Below are 17134 nucleotides of genomic sequence, written 5' to 3'. Positions count from 1 at the left end.
TGTTGCCCATGCATACTTGTCTGGCTTGGCAACAAAGGAGCCTGGTGTGGTCAGAGATTCCTGACAGTCTGCCCTCCTCATCCATCCACCTCCCTGCTCCTTGTTTCTGAACACCATGTAATGAGACACTAGGCTCCCACCCAGCAATCTCTAGATCAGACAGTAGTTCCCTACCCAGTGAGCCTGGATCAGTCACATGCCCCCCAGGGCAAGGCTGACCAAGGGGGAAAGAGGCATGGCTTCCGGAAAGTTCCTCTAAGACCAGGGGGAAACATGTGTTCCCATGGGCTCTCTGTAACCCATGGCACCCCATGGCTGACTGAGCATTAACAGCCTAACCCTGCCCTTCCAACAAACTTCAGTGTTCCGGCTGACCCTCCTCCGCACCTCCCCCAAGTCCTACTGGATAGGCATGCTGATCTGGGCAGGACATGGTGCCGAGAGACCTGAGTTCAGGCCCCAACTTTGCTCTCAGACTGTAACATCCTGACCAAACCATGCCATCCTCAATGCCTGCTTCTTTCTTGTCAAATGGGGACCACAAGCGGCCTGACAGGGCTGTTGGTGGGCTCGGACTGAGATATCCCTGAAGTACATTGCATGCAGAGTACTGGTCTGCAGGTGAATTATTAAATGTAAGGTGTGCCTATCTGGCCTCCAGGTGGCAGTGATGGCCCAACTCTGGAGAGCGCACAGTGTGATCTAGGCCCTTTGCTCAGCCTCAGGCCCTTGCTGCTTCCTCTGCTACTATCCGTGGGCTTCTCTTCCTATCAGATACAGTTAGCAGGGGTTCCCTAACTTTTTATATTTTTTTATGCTGAGAAGGTATGGTCAGTGCTGTGGACAACCAGCCTGAGCCAATAAGTTTATCCCATCTCCATGGGGGATTTTTAAAAATTTTTTCCTAGTTCATAGTTGTATAAATCAACAAGAAAAATGTGAGCTAGTCTGATATTTGCCCATTTGTTTTGCCTGGTGGGGATTGTAGGCTGGAACAATACTGATCTCCAGCTGACAACCTAGTCCCTGGGCTGCAAGATGGAAAGTCCAGCCCAGAGATATCCTGAGAACTCCTTCATTCCTGTCCTAGCCTGGAAGGGAAGACAGATGTTGAATATATAATTACAGTGGGCCAAGTACAGTGAACCACCGTGTGAAGGCATGTGACAGGGGTTGGTGTAATCAACTTCTCAAGACCTAAAGACTGAAGAGGCCCTGACTGGCTGAAGTTTTTGCCCTGCATTGATCTTTCTCATTTTGCTCTTGCCTAGTGGGAGATCTATGATGCCTACATGGAGGAACTTGAGAAGCAGGAAAAGACCAAAGAGAAGGAGAAGACAAAGACACCAGTGGCTAAAAAAATGGGGACGATGGCCATGAGGAAGATGACATCTCTGGAGTCCCAGGTTTCATGAGGGTTACCATGGTTCTGTTGGAGAATGATTGAGTTGGACCTTGGCCCGTAGGTAGACATAAGCCTGGCTATCTGGGAGGACTTCACAGACAGGCAAAGAGGTGGGACTAATGTTGAAGTATGAATAGTTCTTTCTTCGTGAGAAGATGTGAGGAGAGCTACAACTGACTCTGGCATTCCACACCTCCCCCAAATTTTACATAGATCTGGAGGCTAGGAGAGATTTAGCATTGTCAGGCTAAGGGACAACAGAAGATAGGAATGCTATTGAAAACCTGAAGTACACCCTGGAAGAGCTGGGGAATTTTCCCAGGGTAAGGTGGGATGTGAGAATAGGGGATCTTCTCCGTGGTCAGGGGCTCATGGGGTTTGGGACAGTGATTTGCTCTTTGACTTTTGGTCCTTGGGTATATTTGCACTCAATTATTAGGTGAGTCTTCAGGACAAGATACCAGTCCGAGGTCCTGAAAGTACCAGCAAATCCAGGCCAATGGGTGTGGCCACTCTGGGATGGATTGACCATGAAGAGCCATGTAGGAGTTGTTACAGAGGTCATGGTTAGGGGGCTCACTGTGGATGTAGCCAGCATAGGTTTAGCCATCATCCTGGGAGTTACAGTAAGAGGTCACTGCAAGGAGTTTCACCACTACAGGGACCAGTATGGATATCAGGATGAGTTGGCCTGCAATAGGGTGAGAAGAACAAGGTTCACAGGAAACTAGGATCTGGTTGATCTGCTTTCAGCACCTTGGAGAGCTCCCAGAAACCACTGAGACAAAGTGGCTCTGCTCCACCCCAGAATAGAAAAGCCAGATTGGTTAACTGGAAGTTCTGCTTCCTTTGTCTGATGTATGCCCACTTCCCCCTCAAGTCTCTGATCCTGATAAAAGCCACATTTTAGGAGAAGTTTGAGGATTCCTTGCCTTGGCTCAATATAAACTGTCCCAATTCCGTTTCATTCAACCATAGACCAAGTGCTTGGTGATCACGACCATGCTGGATACTGGAGGTGAAAGATGAAGTCCCTGTCCTTCAGGTTTCCCTGTCCAGACCCTTGACTTCCCCTGCACCATTCCCTTGGAGGTTAGGGGCTTCAGAGGGCCTGTTGGCCTGGGTCAGGGTTTACTTGAAGATCCATCAGGGGTTTGGCTATGGGCTCTGTGCTGGGACCATGGTTGCAGAAACCTTACCTGGAAGGTGGTCAGTTTGTAGAGGAACTGGCTCTCTGTGTGGGGCTGAGAGTATGGGCCCTGGATTCCACAGACTTGAGTGTATATCCTGGCTTTTCCACTTATTAGCTGGTTGTTGTTTTTTTTAATTCATGGAATGGGATGGGAATACAGGTCTGAGTGGCTCCAGAACCCATTCTCTTAATAACCACTTCCTGATACTGCCACACCTGGGAAATCTCTTCCTCAAGAGGGGGCTGACCCTCCTGGGCCACTCTGGAGGACTGCCCACTCCGCTGGCTCACTCCTGCCACCTGCCCTAAACTCTTGGGGGTTTTTTTTGCCAGCCCCAAAGTCTTTGATCCTCTAATAACCTGCTAGGTGGTTCAGCTTGTGGATTTATGGAATTCCACAGAATGATGATCTTGTCCTTTGGTTCAAAATGAGTCATTTTTTTCTGACATGAAACTTCCTGCTTTCTTGGTGTGGGCAGTGGACAAGGCCCTGGGTTGGGAGTCAGTTCTGCCTGATACTCCCTATGTACAAGCATGTCTCTCTCCCCTTTCTTGACCTCTGTGTCTTCCTCAACTCTGACTAAATCTCTGAGGCCTTTAATGGGAGTCTTTGTCATTGCCTGAGCTGGTGAAATATCTCTCTCCCCACCAAAGAAATCTCCTACCTGACCTTGTCCACTATCCGCTTTAGTACCCTTCTTGGGCTTTCTTCAAGGCCATGTCTTGTGCTCAAATACATTCCTTCTCCAGAATGAGCTCAGAATGAAAGAGCACAAAGCAGGCTCCGCCCGGGAGCCAGGTGTGGCCGTGTAGACTCTGTGTGCTACTTGTGAGCTAGGCATTTCCAGAAGGGTGTGATGTGGTGAGCTGGGCCTTGAGGCATGAAGAGATAGATACCTTTATAGAGCCAACTGGGGTAAGTGGTGTCAGAAAGGCATTGCTGACCCCACTGCTAGTCTGGGCCATGGCTCAGGGCATGACCTCTCATGTGCTGGCTTATGAGGGAACCTGTCGCCTCTGCCTCTCCACAGAGTGATGATATCACCAAAGTGATGCAAGCTGCTAAAATCGTAGAGCGGATGGTCAACCAGAACACATATGATGATGTTGCCCAGGGTAAGATTTGAAGTTCTGGCAACTACTGTTATAGCCTGCATTAAAAACCCCTCATACAAGGTCAGTATTTGAGTGTCCTATGGTAGGTCCCATCATTGCAAGAGGAGAACAAATAATCCCTCTTTTCTCTGGATATGACTAGGAAGACAAGATTTACACAGGTCAATCATGAAAATGGCATAAGAAAAAAAAAATGTGTGTAGTTATGAGATCTGACAATGGTGCAGCAAAAAATACCTGCACATTAGTGAATCAATGTCATCTTCCAAGAATTCCTGGGAGGCAGGCAGGGCCAAGATTATTAACCCTACTTCATACACGAGGGACTTCAAGCCAAGGCCACCTGACCAGTGAATGGCAGAGAGGTCCCAAAAGTAGGTCTTGAAATTCCTAATTCTGTGCTCTGTTCTCTACTCGGTCCTGCTTGGGGACAATATAAATGGTAGGATGCAGACAGAAAGTTCTCTGGGGATCCTCGAGAATGGAGGGAGGGAAATAAGGGATGAATGGCAGCAGTCAAGGCCGGCTTCAGGGAGGGCTGAGCTAGATGCCCAGGGATCAGCAGGGTTTGAGTAGCAGATCAGCAGAAAGGTGGCGGTTCTGGGCAGGGACAGCACAAACAGTGACTTGGTAGTGAAAATGAATTGCAATGGACTCTGGGGACAATGGGCAGCAGGCTCAGTGACCCAAACAGGGGCTTTGTTGGAAAGTGATGAGAGTTCAGGCTGGAGAGGTGGTTGGAGCCAGTTAATGGAGAGCCTTGAATGTCACACAGGAAACCTGAGCTTTCTCTGCAGATAGCTCAAAGATATTATCCAGGCAGGGATGCAGCCCGGTGAGAGCAGGGCTGGGGGAGAATGTGATTGGGCAGGATAGAGAGACAGAGGTTAAGGTGAGGTTCAGGTGTGGGGTGGAGTGGGCCTCGCCACACCTTGCCCAGACTGCATCAAGGGGATGGAGAAAACGGAGCAGTTATAATAACAAAAAGCAAGCACCAGCATGCCCTGGGAAATGGCCTATGTGCCACACATGATGCTGTGCTATTTACATGTATTATTTTATTTAATCCTGACAGTCACACTCTCAGGTTAATACCATTATTATCTCCATGTTGTAAGTGAGAAATTCAGGCTGTATTACTGGCACTTGTTCAAAACCACAGCTAGTGTGAAGTATGAGTCGTGCAATCAGGACTTAAACACTGGCCCCTTGGATCCATAGCCTAAGCACTTCAGCACGAGATACAGAGCCACTGAGCTGGAAGAGACATTTCAAATAAACATTCAATAGGTCTATGCTGGTGATTAATTAGTGATGAGGTGAAGAAAGAGATTGATTCAGAAACGCCTAAATCCTGGGGGCCTGGGAAACTCTCGTGTCTTTGACAGAGCCAGGAAAACGGAGTCCTTCCCAGGGCATGCACAGCACATTCCCAAGTGGCTTGTATTTCCCTAAGAGCTTGTGCATTTATTTGGAGCAGCTGCGTCCCCAGAGTTGGCAGCTTCTTGCTGCTGGCTGGTCTCCTTTGCTGACAGCCTAGGGCTCCTCTTGGTGACTTGATGCTCATTGCTCACCCATGGGACATAGAAACCAGGGCTGCCAAGACCAGAAGCCTAAACAAGCCCCCTTGTTATCATTCAGGCCGGAAAATGACCTTGAGTGCTTTTCAAAGCTGTCAGAGTACACAGTAGCTCTGAATGAGTTTGTCACTCAACAGCTTGGCTTCCTGAAACCCAGTCTCTGCAACTAGCCCACCAAAGGGCAGCAAACATGACTGATATCCATGGAGAAATTGGGCTTGGTGAACCCTTTTCATGTATGAGAACACAGTAACATAACAATGCACTGAACTTTGATTTTTTTAATTGCATACTCTTTTCCCTCTGGGAAAGTGTAATCATGAAGGAGAAGTGAAAACAAAGAAGTGTTACCAATTAGCCTCTCTGAAAGGAGGCATTTTCAAAGATAGTCTCAGCTCAGAGATCTCTGATGTGATAGAGGCTCATGCTTCTGGCCACTCCAATCTTTTTTTTTTGTTCTAAGACATTTTTTGAGGTTTGAAGGTAGTCCCACAGTCTCAAGGTGTGGACATTGCGAAAGAGGTTGGGGTCATGCCTGGGCCATGAGTTGAGTGAAAGGATTCATTTTCTCATAGGTCACCTTGGTTGGAGAGAAGAATGAGTATCATTCGCTCCCGTTGATTTATTTCATTGCATTCTTTGAATAGCCCTTGGTTGTTTGCTCTGTGGCTGGCCCTGTGTGAGGCACTGTGGGTCCAGAGGTGATTATCGCGTGCTTCCTGCTCTCTAGAAGCTGTCTGCTGGGGAGACAGGAAAGGATAACAGAGGCAGCACAGTGTGACAGACGTTTCAGTAGAGAAGCACAGGGCTAGAACGGAGGCAGAAATGAACCTTCTCAACAAGAACATGAAGGCCTCACAGCAGAGGAGCAGTTTGATCTGGATCTGGAGTGAGTAGGAATTTGCCAGGAAGACAGAGGTGTAGGGCATTCTAGACACGATTTGATATGTAGAGGATACGTGAATAGCGGGCCAGAAATGACATGGAAGTAGTGGCTGGAGCCTTGGTTTGACTAGGAGTCCCTGTGCCAGGGGAGCCATGGAGGAGTTCTCAGTGGGCTGAGGGAGGTGTATGGTGAGGTGATGTATTCGTTCTCACCCTGGTAGCTCTGCAGAACGTGGGCTGGAGGAGGAGTTACTGGAGGCGGGGAGACCAGGTAGGAAAACGGTGTGCTGATCCAGGTGATGGCTATTGGGGCCTGAATGTGGACAGTGGCTATGGGTTTGGAGAGAAGTGAATGGATTAAAAGATAATCAGAAGGAAAATGTGAGCGATTAAAGAGGTCAGTCAAGGATTACCCAGGCTTCTGGTTTAGACAAGTAGAAGGATGGATGGGACTTCTGCATAAGTTAGAGGAAATGCAAGGCAGGATAAGTTAGGGCAGGAGATGAAATTCAGTGCAGAGAGCCCCTGAGGGATCCGGGCAGTTTCACTACAGTGGGCCTTGGATTTAGGCTATTAAGATGGGCAAACCTGGGATTTTTACCTGTGTAGGCCTGGCCACTTTATTCTAATTTACCTCCAACAACAGGGTATTTTTCTAAGCATTTTACATATATTAACTCCGTTAATTCTCAGGCGAGTCCTTTGAGATAGGTACTATTACCATTCCCAGTAGAAACAGAGGTTAATTGCTTGTCCAAGGAGGTACAGATAGAAGGTGCTGTACCCGGATTTGCCATAAAGAGGCAGTCACAGGGCTGACAACTTGTGTATGTTTAAGATTTTAAGTACTATGAGGATGCTGCTGATGAATACCGGGACCAGGAGGGTACGCTGCTGCCTCTCTGGAAGTTCCAAACCGACAAAGCCAAGCGCCTGGCCGTCACCGCCCTCTCCTGGTAAGTGTGGGCATTGCAGCAAACCTAGAGCCCCCGAGTGCCTCCTGTTGCCAGGCCCTAAGCAGGTCACGTCTGTGCTTAGCCATCCTGAGGGTGGCATGTAGCATTATGAGAAAAAATGGGATTTGGATTCTTATGGATTGTAGGATAAGCCCAGGTCTCTAAGCTCAACAGTAGATGTCTGCAGTATAGATAGGTACCAGTGTTCATGGGAAATCTTGTGTCCATGTGAGAGTCATGTCCATTTCCTGGGTCATATTTCTTTTGCAGGAATCCAAAGTACAAGGATCTGTTTGCAGTGGGACACGGCTCCTGTAAGTAATCTGGCTATTTATTTATTTGCTCACTTAACCGGCAAACACTAAGTGCCTAATCAGTGCAGAGTTCTTTGCCAAGTGTGAGAGATGAAGAGGTGACTAGGATACAGTCACTGCCCTTGGGCTCATGGTCAGTTGTCTCAAGGTTGACAGTCCACACCAGCACTTTGTGCTGCCGGGTGAAAAATTATTCCAAATGAGCCTTGAAAGAGTTGTTATGGTGAAGAAAGAAGGGGAGATCACTTTTGGCAGAGGGACCAGCATGTGCAAAGGTCTGGAGGCACAAGAGATATGGCAGGAAATGAAGCTGTTGAGGGGGCCAGGGTCAGCTTGGGGGAAAGGGCTTGGTAAGCCATTCCCAGAAGCTTGGCTGTTGTCCTGGGGACAGGCTTCTGACCTTCTCCCAAGGGGAAGCCCCTGAAGGAATCGGAGAAGGGCAGGGGCACGACCGGTGTAGGTGGAGTTGCAGGTGTGACACTGGACTTGGGAGACCAGTTAAGAGACTGGTACAGGATCTGAACCATGACTACGGGGTGGGGATGGAGAAGCGGGCTTGAGAAGCATGAGAAGGCATACTGGACCGGACCTGGGGAAGGATGGGATAGGGGAGCTGGGGGAGAGGAGTGTTCCTGACCGGACCCTGGGGCAGGCAGGGGTGGGGCAATGTTCAGGAGACCACTGTGTTCCAAGGTGCTCCTGCCCCTCCCTTCCCCCTCCCCCCTCGGCAGGAGACTGCACTGTGTGGTAATTGTTTGGTAATTTGCTCCTGGGTCGCTGCGGAAGCCCCTACCTCCTTGCTGGGCTGGACGTTCCCCCTTCCCAACAGGAGAGGGCCCCACACTTCGTGTTAGCGGCAGCTTCCCAGGCTCACAGCTTGTCCTCTAGCTGGGAGGATCAGCTTCTGTGAACAGGAAAACCTTTCCATTCTCCAAGCTGCTGTTGGCTGGCAGGCTTACAAGTTCCTAGTCTCTGCCCCTCGGACCGCCTGTCTGCCCATTCTTTGACCAGGGTGGGGAGTTGCGGGGGGGGGGCAGGGCAAGGAGGAGCTGGTGTTTGTCATTCCTCTCGGGGAGGAGCTCTTGGAGCAGCTCCCAGTCTCGTGGTTGGAGCTGCCTTTGAGGATGCCCTAAATGCCCGCTTTGTGTCCCTGCTCCTGCGGGTGGGCTGCTGCCAAGCTGGAAGCACCCTCCCCCTCTGGCAGGGAACTAGCACATTCCTCCCTCTCTACTGCAGCTACTGGGCCTGGAACAGGGCTGGGGGGCTGGGCAGGCCCTCCCAGGAGTGGGTGTGGACGTGAATGGGTATGAGGCTGCTTTCAGCCCAGGCTCTCTGCCCAGGCCTGAGGTGGGGGTGTAAGGGGCTCCCCAGCAGGTGGGAGGAGAAGCTGCTTGGGCTCTAGCCCCATCCTCCTCCCACCCAGGGCCAGAAGCAGGGCTGGCTGCTCAGAGTCCTGTGGAGACGGTCCATGGAGGCAGCCTCTGGAGGAGAAGCGTAACCCAGCCCCCAGGAATAGATGACCTAAAGTCCACCAGGCCCAGCAGCCTCCGTTGGACAGGCACTCACCAGGGAGGGCCTCTCTGTCCTCTGTTGGTCCTTTCAGCCACATCCACAGGCCTGGGAGGTGCCACTCAGCTGCGGGAGGATCACTTTCCAGTGGACTGACCTGGAACCAGAAGCCTTTCTGAGCCTTGGTTTTCTCACTGGTGACAGGGAGAGCCTGACACCTGCCGGCCCTCCCGCCCAGGGATACTGTGAGGCACACTTGTAAAAAGGGGGCAGATGTGCCCTGTAAGCTGTGGGACCACCCACATGCACAGGACCATCATCGTTGATTTGTCTCTTGGTCTTTCCCTCAGCGTTCCTTTAGGACCCTCAGGAAAAAGAAGGCCGTGGGGGCAGAGGGGGACCAGACGGCCCCTGCCTCTCGTTTAGAGAGCAGGGCCTGGTGGCAGCCTGGCGTCTGCTGTTGGTGCTGCTGGCACCGTTGTTGACCAGCTGTCAGACAGGCGTCTCTTCTCCAGAGCCCGCATATCTTAGGACCACTCTGCAGAGGCCTGAGCAGAGCCACGCTGGGCTGGCATCAGGAAGGCCCCCGCATTCACTCCTCAGGTTGCCTCTGGGAGTCCCACGCTCTTGAGTGCCCAGGTGCTTCCCTGGAAGAAAGAGGGCAAAGCTGAGGCAGGCCAAAGGCACCCCAGTTCCTGGACAGGGTCATTGTGAGGAGCAACTGGCTCCCCAGCATCCACCGCACTGTCTCTGGAGGCTCCCCGATGCTGGCCTCCGCCATCAGACTTTGCCTCGTGTGAACAGACACTGGAGTGAACATTAGGGTGTGTCAATTGCTTTGACCCTGAGGAGCTCAGTCCAGGCCTCCTTTTGCCTGGAATTCCTAGATGTTTATTCTCTGACCCAGCCAGATAAGACTTTGGCAGGGGTAGCCATATACCCAAGAAAGGACGGAGGCCAAGCCCCCATTTGGGGGACAGGGCAGGTTGCCTGGAGCCAGGCCAGGAGTAAGCTGGTGGGGAAAGGGGTTGCCCGCAGCAGCACAGAAGCATCCGCACCTGCCTCCGCTCTGGCGCTGCTGGGTGCCAGGTGAAGGTCATGCCAGGCTGTGTACAGGGCAGAGACTGGGTGCCTCCTAGGGCCAGGCTCCATGTTCCAAGCAGAGGGGAGGAAGAGGCATCAGCAAGTGAAAGCAGATGGAGGAACACTGGAGGGCAAAGGAAGCTAGTCCAGGAAGAGGGGCAAAGCTGGGTTGCAATTATGTCAGCCTGCTGCACTGATGGGGTCCTTTCCAGCTCATTAGCCAGTTCATGGCACGGGAATGGGGACTCCTTATGGTCTGTCAGGCAGGGACGATGGAACAGATCTTAGGAACTCTGCGTGGTCCTGCCTTCCCAGCTGTCCCTTAGCCCAGCCTCCCTCTGGGGGCCGCACCATCAAAAGGAGCTAAAGCCAGGCCCGGAGTCCCAGCACTGAACCCATTCCCACTCAGTCAGTTCGCACCCGGCCTGTCCCTGTGCCTGCCCAGGCCAAAGATACACTTGTAGGGATTTAAATCTTGCCCGATCATTTATTTGTCAGCTTCACTAATTAAGCAATGTTAATTTCATTTACTGAAAATGGAAATTCATCCACCTCATTTCTCCCTGTTCATCCTCCACACACAAAATCCATCACTCCTCGGCTGCAGGCTGCGTAAAATTTACAGGACTAATTATGCTGTCAGGTCTCTTTGTAAATACAGTCCATAAAGGCCACTGTGCTTGCTGGGTTGTAGTGCAAGGGCATTGCTGTTGTTAGTTTAATTACTGGTTAGTTATTTAGGTTCTCAAATGTTTGCCTCATTTTCCCTAAATCAAATTAAATGTCCCGCTTGATGTATTCTGTCTCCAAGGCTTTGCTCTTACTTCCCACACTGTTTAAATATGAATCCTAATTGGGTGAGAGTGCTTGGAGAAGCCCCGCTGCCGGGGAGGCTGAGCCCAGCCTGGCACCATGGCCTCTGGGCCACGCTGGGGGGTTGGAACCCTCTAGCACCGATGCCCTTTCTTGGGGGCAGCCTTGGGGTGGTACCCTGCCCTTGGGGGCTATGAAATCCGAGGGGCATTTCTGTTCCTGAAGTCCAAGGGGGCAGGGCTGGGGTGTAGGAAGCCGAGGGAGGATTTCATTATTGTCATCGGAAGTGCTGAGGATCATTGCATCCACTCTCCTGACTTCTGGAGGGACAGCTTCCAAGCCACCCCAGGAAAAGGTGCCCTCTGCGCGGGCGTCTTCTTCTGATTCTTAAAAGTGGGGTTTGGGTCAGCCTTCCCCAAATGCCTACAAAATTAGTGTCCTGTTGCTGCTCTAACAAATGACCACAAACCTAATGGCTTAAAACAACACGAACTTATTATCTTACAATTCTGGAGGTCAGAGGTCTAAAACGGATTTCACTGAACAAGAATCAGGGATTGGCAGGGCTTCGGTATTGAAGGCTCTAGGGGAACATCCGTTTCCTTGCCTTTTCCTGCTCCTCGAGGCTGCCCACATTCCATGGCTTGTGGCTCCCTTCCAGCTAGCAATTGCATCATTCTGACATTTGCTTCTGTTGTTACATCTCCTTCTCTGACTCTACTGCCTCCCTCTTTTCCCTATAAGAGCCCCTGTGATTACGCTGGGTCCACCCAGATAAGCCAGGGTAATCTCCCATCTCAAGGTCTTTAACTTCATCACATCTGTAAAACCTCTTACTGCACAAAGTAACGTATTTATGGGTTCTGGGGATTAGGACATGGATATCTTTGGGGGACATTATGCAGCCTACCACAGCCCCCCTCCATGGGCCACTTTAAAGGGAGTCATTAAACAGCTGCTGCTTTAGAGTCAGCCCTGAACTGGACTCATTTGGGATGCCCCGTAAGAGAGGAGAGGGGGCTTGCTGTCCGAGGCTGGCTCAGTATCCTTGTCTTTACAACTTGTCATCTACTTCCCTGTGCTCACTGACCTGGCTTTAGCCTGGTGCTCCAACATGCCCTCTGCCTGTCCAGCTCTCCCTGAATCCTGAGCAGGTGCCCAGGCTTCTCCTAACAGCCAGAACTCTCTAGAGCGACCCCCCAACAATGTAGAACGGTTACTTGCCGGGCAAAGATAGAGCTGGGGGTGGGCTGAGGCTCCCACTGGTGATTGCCAGTTCCAGAAGTCATCCATCCCTGCTCCTCACTGGGTCCGAGCAGAGGGAACTGAGGGCAGTGAGAGGTCTACGGTGGAAGGAAGCTATCCCTCCCCTGAGGCTGTGGCTTTCTGAGAACTGCCAGATGAGGCGCTAGAAGGTGGTTGGTTCTCCTCTCCCAAATCTTGTGGATCATTGAAGGCCAAGTCAGAGAGGCCTTACAGATTATCCAGCAGAGCAGGGTTAGCAGGAGGCAGCCCTGCCCCTGGAGAGAGCAAGCCTGCTGGGCCCTGTCAGGCCATGTTTACTCCGTCCAAAGGCTGCCTTAGCACAGGGCCCCCAAGATGGAGGGTGGCTCTAGCTTCCCCCCTGCCCAGCTCTGGCTCCTCTGAGCTTGGGAAGGGTCCTGGGCTGGTGGCAGGAAAGCTGGACTTGAGGGCTTGGGACTGGATTCTGTTCAGCGACGGCACTGTCAGGATGGGCACCGAGTGTGCAGAGAATGAAAGAAAGAGTGGGAAGCTCTCCCTTGACATGGGGCCACCAGGGAGGAGGAGCTCTGCAGAGGGGTCCATGGTTGACCACCAAAAGCTGTGCCCAGGCCAGAAGGATGGCACAGTGGCCTGTGGGAGCCAAATTGGCTGGTCTGGGACTTCTTGATTCTGGGGGCATGCCCAGAGCTAGGGCTCAGGGTATAACTGGGGATTTTGGGGCCAGGGGGATGGGGAAATGCCCAGAGGTGGCTAGTTTGAGACTTCTATAGACAATTCCATGTTAGTCCAAACTGAACCCCTGTCCTTGGCTGAGGGGCATCATGCAGGCACCTAAGGGCAGCAACCTGCCCCTTGCCTAAGGCATCTGAACCCTCTGAAGATACTGCTCCTTCCCAAACCCACACGCATTATTCACGTAGTAGTTTTTTGAGCTGCATCCTTTCCTGTACCCCAAAGGGACAATAAAGAGAATGACGGTCAGTCACTCAGATAAACCTGGTCACCTTTACTGGTCATTAGATCCTCCCAAGAACCCTGAGAAAGGGTAGACCAAGTCTTATGATGTCATTTCACAGACAGAGAAGATGGAGCCAGAGAGGAAGCCCACTCTCTGGAGAGGCAGAGCAGGGCAAGGCTTGTCCATCTGGTGGGGAAGGGGCACAGGGGCTTCCTGGCAGGGCAGCTGGATGCTCCAACCACAGAGGCCCATCTTCCCCGGGACAGATGACTTCATGAAGCAGAGCCGGGGCATGCTGCTGCTCTACAGCATGAAGAACCCCAGCTTCCCGGAATACGCCTTCAGCAGTGACAGCGGCATCATGTGTCTCGACATGCACATGGACCACCCCTACCTGGTGGTGGTGGGCCACTATGACGGCAACGTGGCCATTTACAACCTCAAGAAGCCCCACTCCCAGCCCATCTTCCGCAGCTCGGCCAAGTCTGGCAAGCACACGGACCCCGTGTGGCAGGTCAGCCTCAGACCAGGAGGGGAGGCATGGGTACGGATGAGTAGTGTGTGGGCTTGGGAGCCACTGAAGAAGGGACTTTGGGGAGGAGGGGGCCACCGACAAGGGGGTGGGGATAACAGAAGCCAAGGGTGTGAGAAGGGGCAGAGAAGGGCAGAAGTGAGAGTCACAAGGTAAGAGGGTCTGCAGTAAGAGCCCATGGACGAAAGGGTCATGGGTTCCCGGTCACGGGTGCAGGTTCCTGATCATGGGTGCGATTCCCAGTCATGGTTGCAGGTTCCTGGGAGGGGCAAGTGTGGGAGGCAACCAATCGATACGTCTGTCTCATCTGACGTTTATCTATCTCCCTCTCTTCCCTCCCTTTCACTCTCTAAAAATCAATGGAAAAAATATCCTCGGGTGAGGATTTAAAGAGAAAAGGCCCATCTGTCTGCTAAGGTTCTCGTAGGTATGGGGATTAGTGATGGGAGCCCGTGGCTAGAAGCCTCCAGGGCCTGACAGGCCTCTGCTGGGTCAAGGGCTCCAGTTCCCTGTTTGTGGGGTTCCTCCACTGCCCACAAGGCTCTCCCCTGCCGTCTGGGCTAGATTTGGGGGAACTCCCAGACAGGGGTGGGTGCTGCCCATTCCCACCCTCTGAGTGGGACTATAAGGCCTGGTAGGCAAGGTCTGACCCTGAGGCTTCTCTGTGGCTCCCCACTTCTCCAGACAGACATAGGATGGGACTGTTACCCGGACATGGGGTCTAGATTTCACCCTGTCTCCCATCTTATTACTCTGGGAGTGGATTTCATTTCATGGTTTCGCTCTCATGGCTCTGGCTTTACAGGCCCTTCCTACTGTTTTCCAAAGGTCCCCTTCCTTCTGAGGCTGTGTACCCTGACCTCATGGGCAGGTCTGGGAGAATCTAGGGATAGATTTTTGCCTCAAGTTGCCCAAGGCCTCTGGGCTCATCAGACAGTGCTGGGACTCTGTCTTCTCATGTTCTTCTGCCCCCTGCCCTGACACATTCTGCAGTCAGGCTCTGCGCCCCTACCTCTTCTGGCCCTGAGCTCCCTGAGTCATGTGGACACCTACCTGCTCCAGGTCCTGGCTCTCAGCTCTCAGGCCTGAGCAGAGGGAGGACTGTCCAGACACGGGACATGGTGCTCTTTCAGCTTCATCCTTCACCCAGAGCAGGGGCAGAGGGAGGGAAACAATTGTCTCCATCCAGAGATGTCTGCAGGGTTTTTATGCTCTCAGATAGTCCAGGGCTAAGCATGGAACATCTCTGGTTGGTCTGACCACGCTCTTCAAGCCCAGGAGAAGGCCAGGGGCCAAGGCCAACCACCCTGCTCCCACTCTGCTGTTTTCTCTGAATCAAATCACAGGTTGGGGAAAGAAATGGGGCATGCAGAAGCCACATTCTCCCTCTCACTGGGCAGATGCCAGGGAGACTGGAACCCATCTGGAGAGGGTGGCCTTCAGCTCTCCCACCATCCTGTCAGGAAAACAGGGCTGCTGCCTTTGCAAAACTGAAGACTCAGAGTTCTTGGCTGGAATCACGGCTTGGGACATGGGAGGGGCCTGCCTGTCTCTCACTAGTTTACTCACTTCCTGCTTCCTTCTTTCCCTCATCACCCCTCCCCCCCCCCTTCCTCATTCATCCATTTGGTGACTCCTCTCTGCTTGCTCCTCTGGGAGCTGAGGATGCTTAAGGGCTTGTTCTCTGGAGTTCCTAGTGGGCAGATAACCACAGCCACAGGCTGAGCAGGACAGGGTGTATGCTGTGGGTACAGAGGGCTCATGGGGGCCCTGAGGAGGGACACTCAAATTGTCCGGGATGGGGAGCAGGGCAGAGAGAGCCAGGGAGGTCTTTCTAGAGGAAGCAACACCTGAGCTGAATTGTGAGGGATGAGAAAGGATTAGTGAGATGAAGAAGGATACAAAGGGGTCACAGGTGCAATGACACAGGGGCATCAAGCAGAGTGGCCTGCTGGACAGCACATCATTTGACACACATGCAAGAGAGAGGGACGGGGAGCAGGACCTGGGATAAGCACAGGCACCCATTCACGAGTGTGCTTCTCTAGCAGGTCAGAAGCTTGGAATTTGTAGGTTGGTGGTTGCAAATGAAGTGTTTGTATGGAAGCCCAACATGTTAAAGAGATGGGAGTGGAGCTGCTGGTAGGATCAGGGTCCTACTTGTTTGAGGGCCCCTTGTTATTACGCCCTGTCCCCTGAGGTGCTTTCCCCAGGCTCCTGAGATTTCCCCCAGCATAGTTTGAAAGTCACTGCCCAGCCATCAGAGGGTTTGGGGCAGAGGAGTAATGCAGTTATGTTTGTCTGGGAGCTTTCCTCTGGCTGTAGCATGAGAAATCCTGAAGCCCGAGCTAGGACAGAGGCAATGCAGAGAGAAATGAGAAGATAGAGTCCAGAGCTGTCGAAGCAGTAAAAGCAATAGAAGGAAACAACTGATTTCATATGGGAAAGGGAAGAATCGGTGATGCTGCCTGGAGCTCTGATTTGTGGTCCCCAGGACTCGGTTTGGGGAGCCCAGGGGGCATCTGTAGAAGTGGGAAATGCAGAAGAGGAACAGGTTTGGCCAGAAGCTAATACAAGGTGCCGGAGGAGGGGTCCTACAGCCAGTTGGCCATATAGCCTGGAGCTTGAAGGAGAGCCAGGCTGGTGAGTGAGATAGAAGAGACATCAAAGCTTAGGTCTTTCTCAAAGGGACTGTGTCTCAGGGATACTAAGGAGGTTATTTTGGATCTCAAATGCCAGGCTGAGGCAGATGGACTTTGTTCTGTTGGCAGCAGGGAGCCATGGAAGGTTTTAGAGCCAGGAAGAAAACTGTCCATTCACAGAGGACTGGGTTCCTGTCTCATGACACAGACTACTTCCCCAGGGAGCCCGCCTGAGTAGCCCAGCCCTGCTCATGCCCCACTGTGAGGCCTCGGCTAGCCACACTTTGCTCAGGGTGTGTGTGTGTGTGTGTGTGTGTGATCTGTACAACACCGGGGAAGGTGGTAAGAAGGATAAATGGGCACAAATTGGGGTCAAGCAGGCCTGCATTAATCAGATAAGGCGGAAGAGAAAGAAGCTGGTAAGCAGCCTCCATCTCCTCCCTACCACCTGCTTGCTGGGCATTCATTCATTCTCTCTCTCTCAGAACTGTGACTGCCTGGTTCATAGGTCGATGCTCAACCACTGAGCCACGCTGGCTGGACTCATCCACTCCCTTAACCCCACTTACTACCTGTACCCCCCCCACACACACACACACTTTATTCCTACCCTCCCACCTCTACCCCAGGAGTATGTGTGTGACTTGCACACACTTACACACATACACACTCACTGGCAAATGCAAACACCACCCCTCATTGGGCATCAGGCTGCTAAGTGGGGTGTGAAATACAATTTCCATGCATGCTGGCGGCTGCTCATTAAACACTTCCTTTGCAGCTCCCTAGCGCCTATTACAGCCTGGCCTTTGACACCCCCAGCCCCTCCCCTCTTTAAAGGGACTACCTTTACACAGAGGGGGAGTGGTCTCAGTGTCAGGGCTAGCTCTGACTTGTGTCTCAC

At 52.2% G+C, this 17134-nt stretch overlaps 1 protein-coding gene across 1 annotated transcript in view; it reads left to right on the top strand.

Annotated features, from left to right (window-relative positions):
* DNAI1 (dynein, axonemal, intermediate chain 1) overlaps nt 1–17134 on the top strand; it is a 56949-nt gene that overhangs the window by 29972 nt on the left and 9843 nt on the right. The window contains 5 exon segments of the mRNA XM_015560560.1: nt 1272–1406; nt 3629–3713; nt 7017–7134; nt 7405–7448; nt 13323–13570. Coding sequence (XP_015416046.1) covers nt 1272–1406; nt 3629–3713; nt 7017–7134; nt 7405–7448; nt 13323–13570 — 630 coding nt within the window.

The sequence above is a fragment of the Myotis davidii genome, unplaced genomic scaffold, assembly GCF_000327345.1.
Source record: "Myotis davidii unplaced genomic scaffold, ASM32734v1 scaffold534, whole genome shotgun sequence".
NCBI classification, from domain to species: Eukaryota; Metazoa; Chordata; class Mammalia; order Chiroptera; family Vespertilionidae; genus Myotis; species Myotis davidii.
This window is presented reverse-complemented; position numbering and strand designations above follow the sequence as displayed.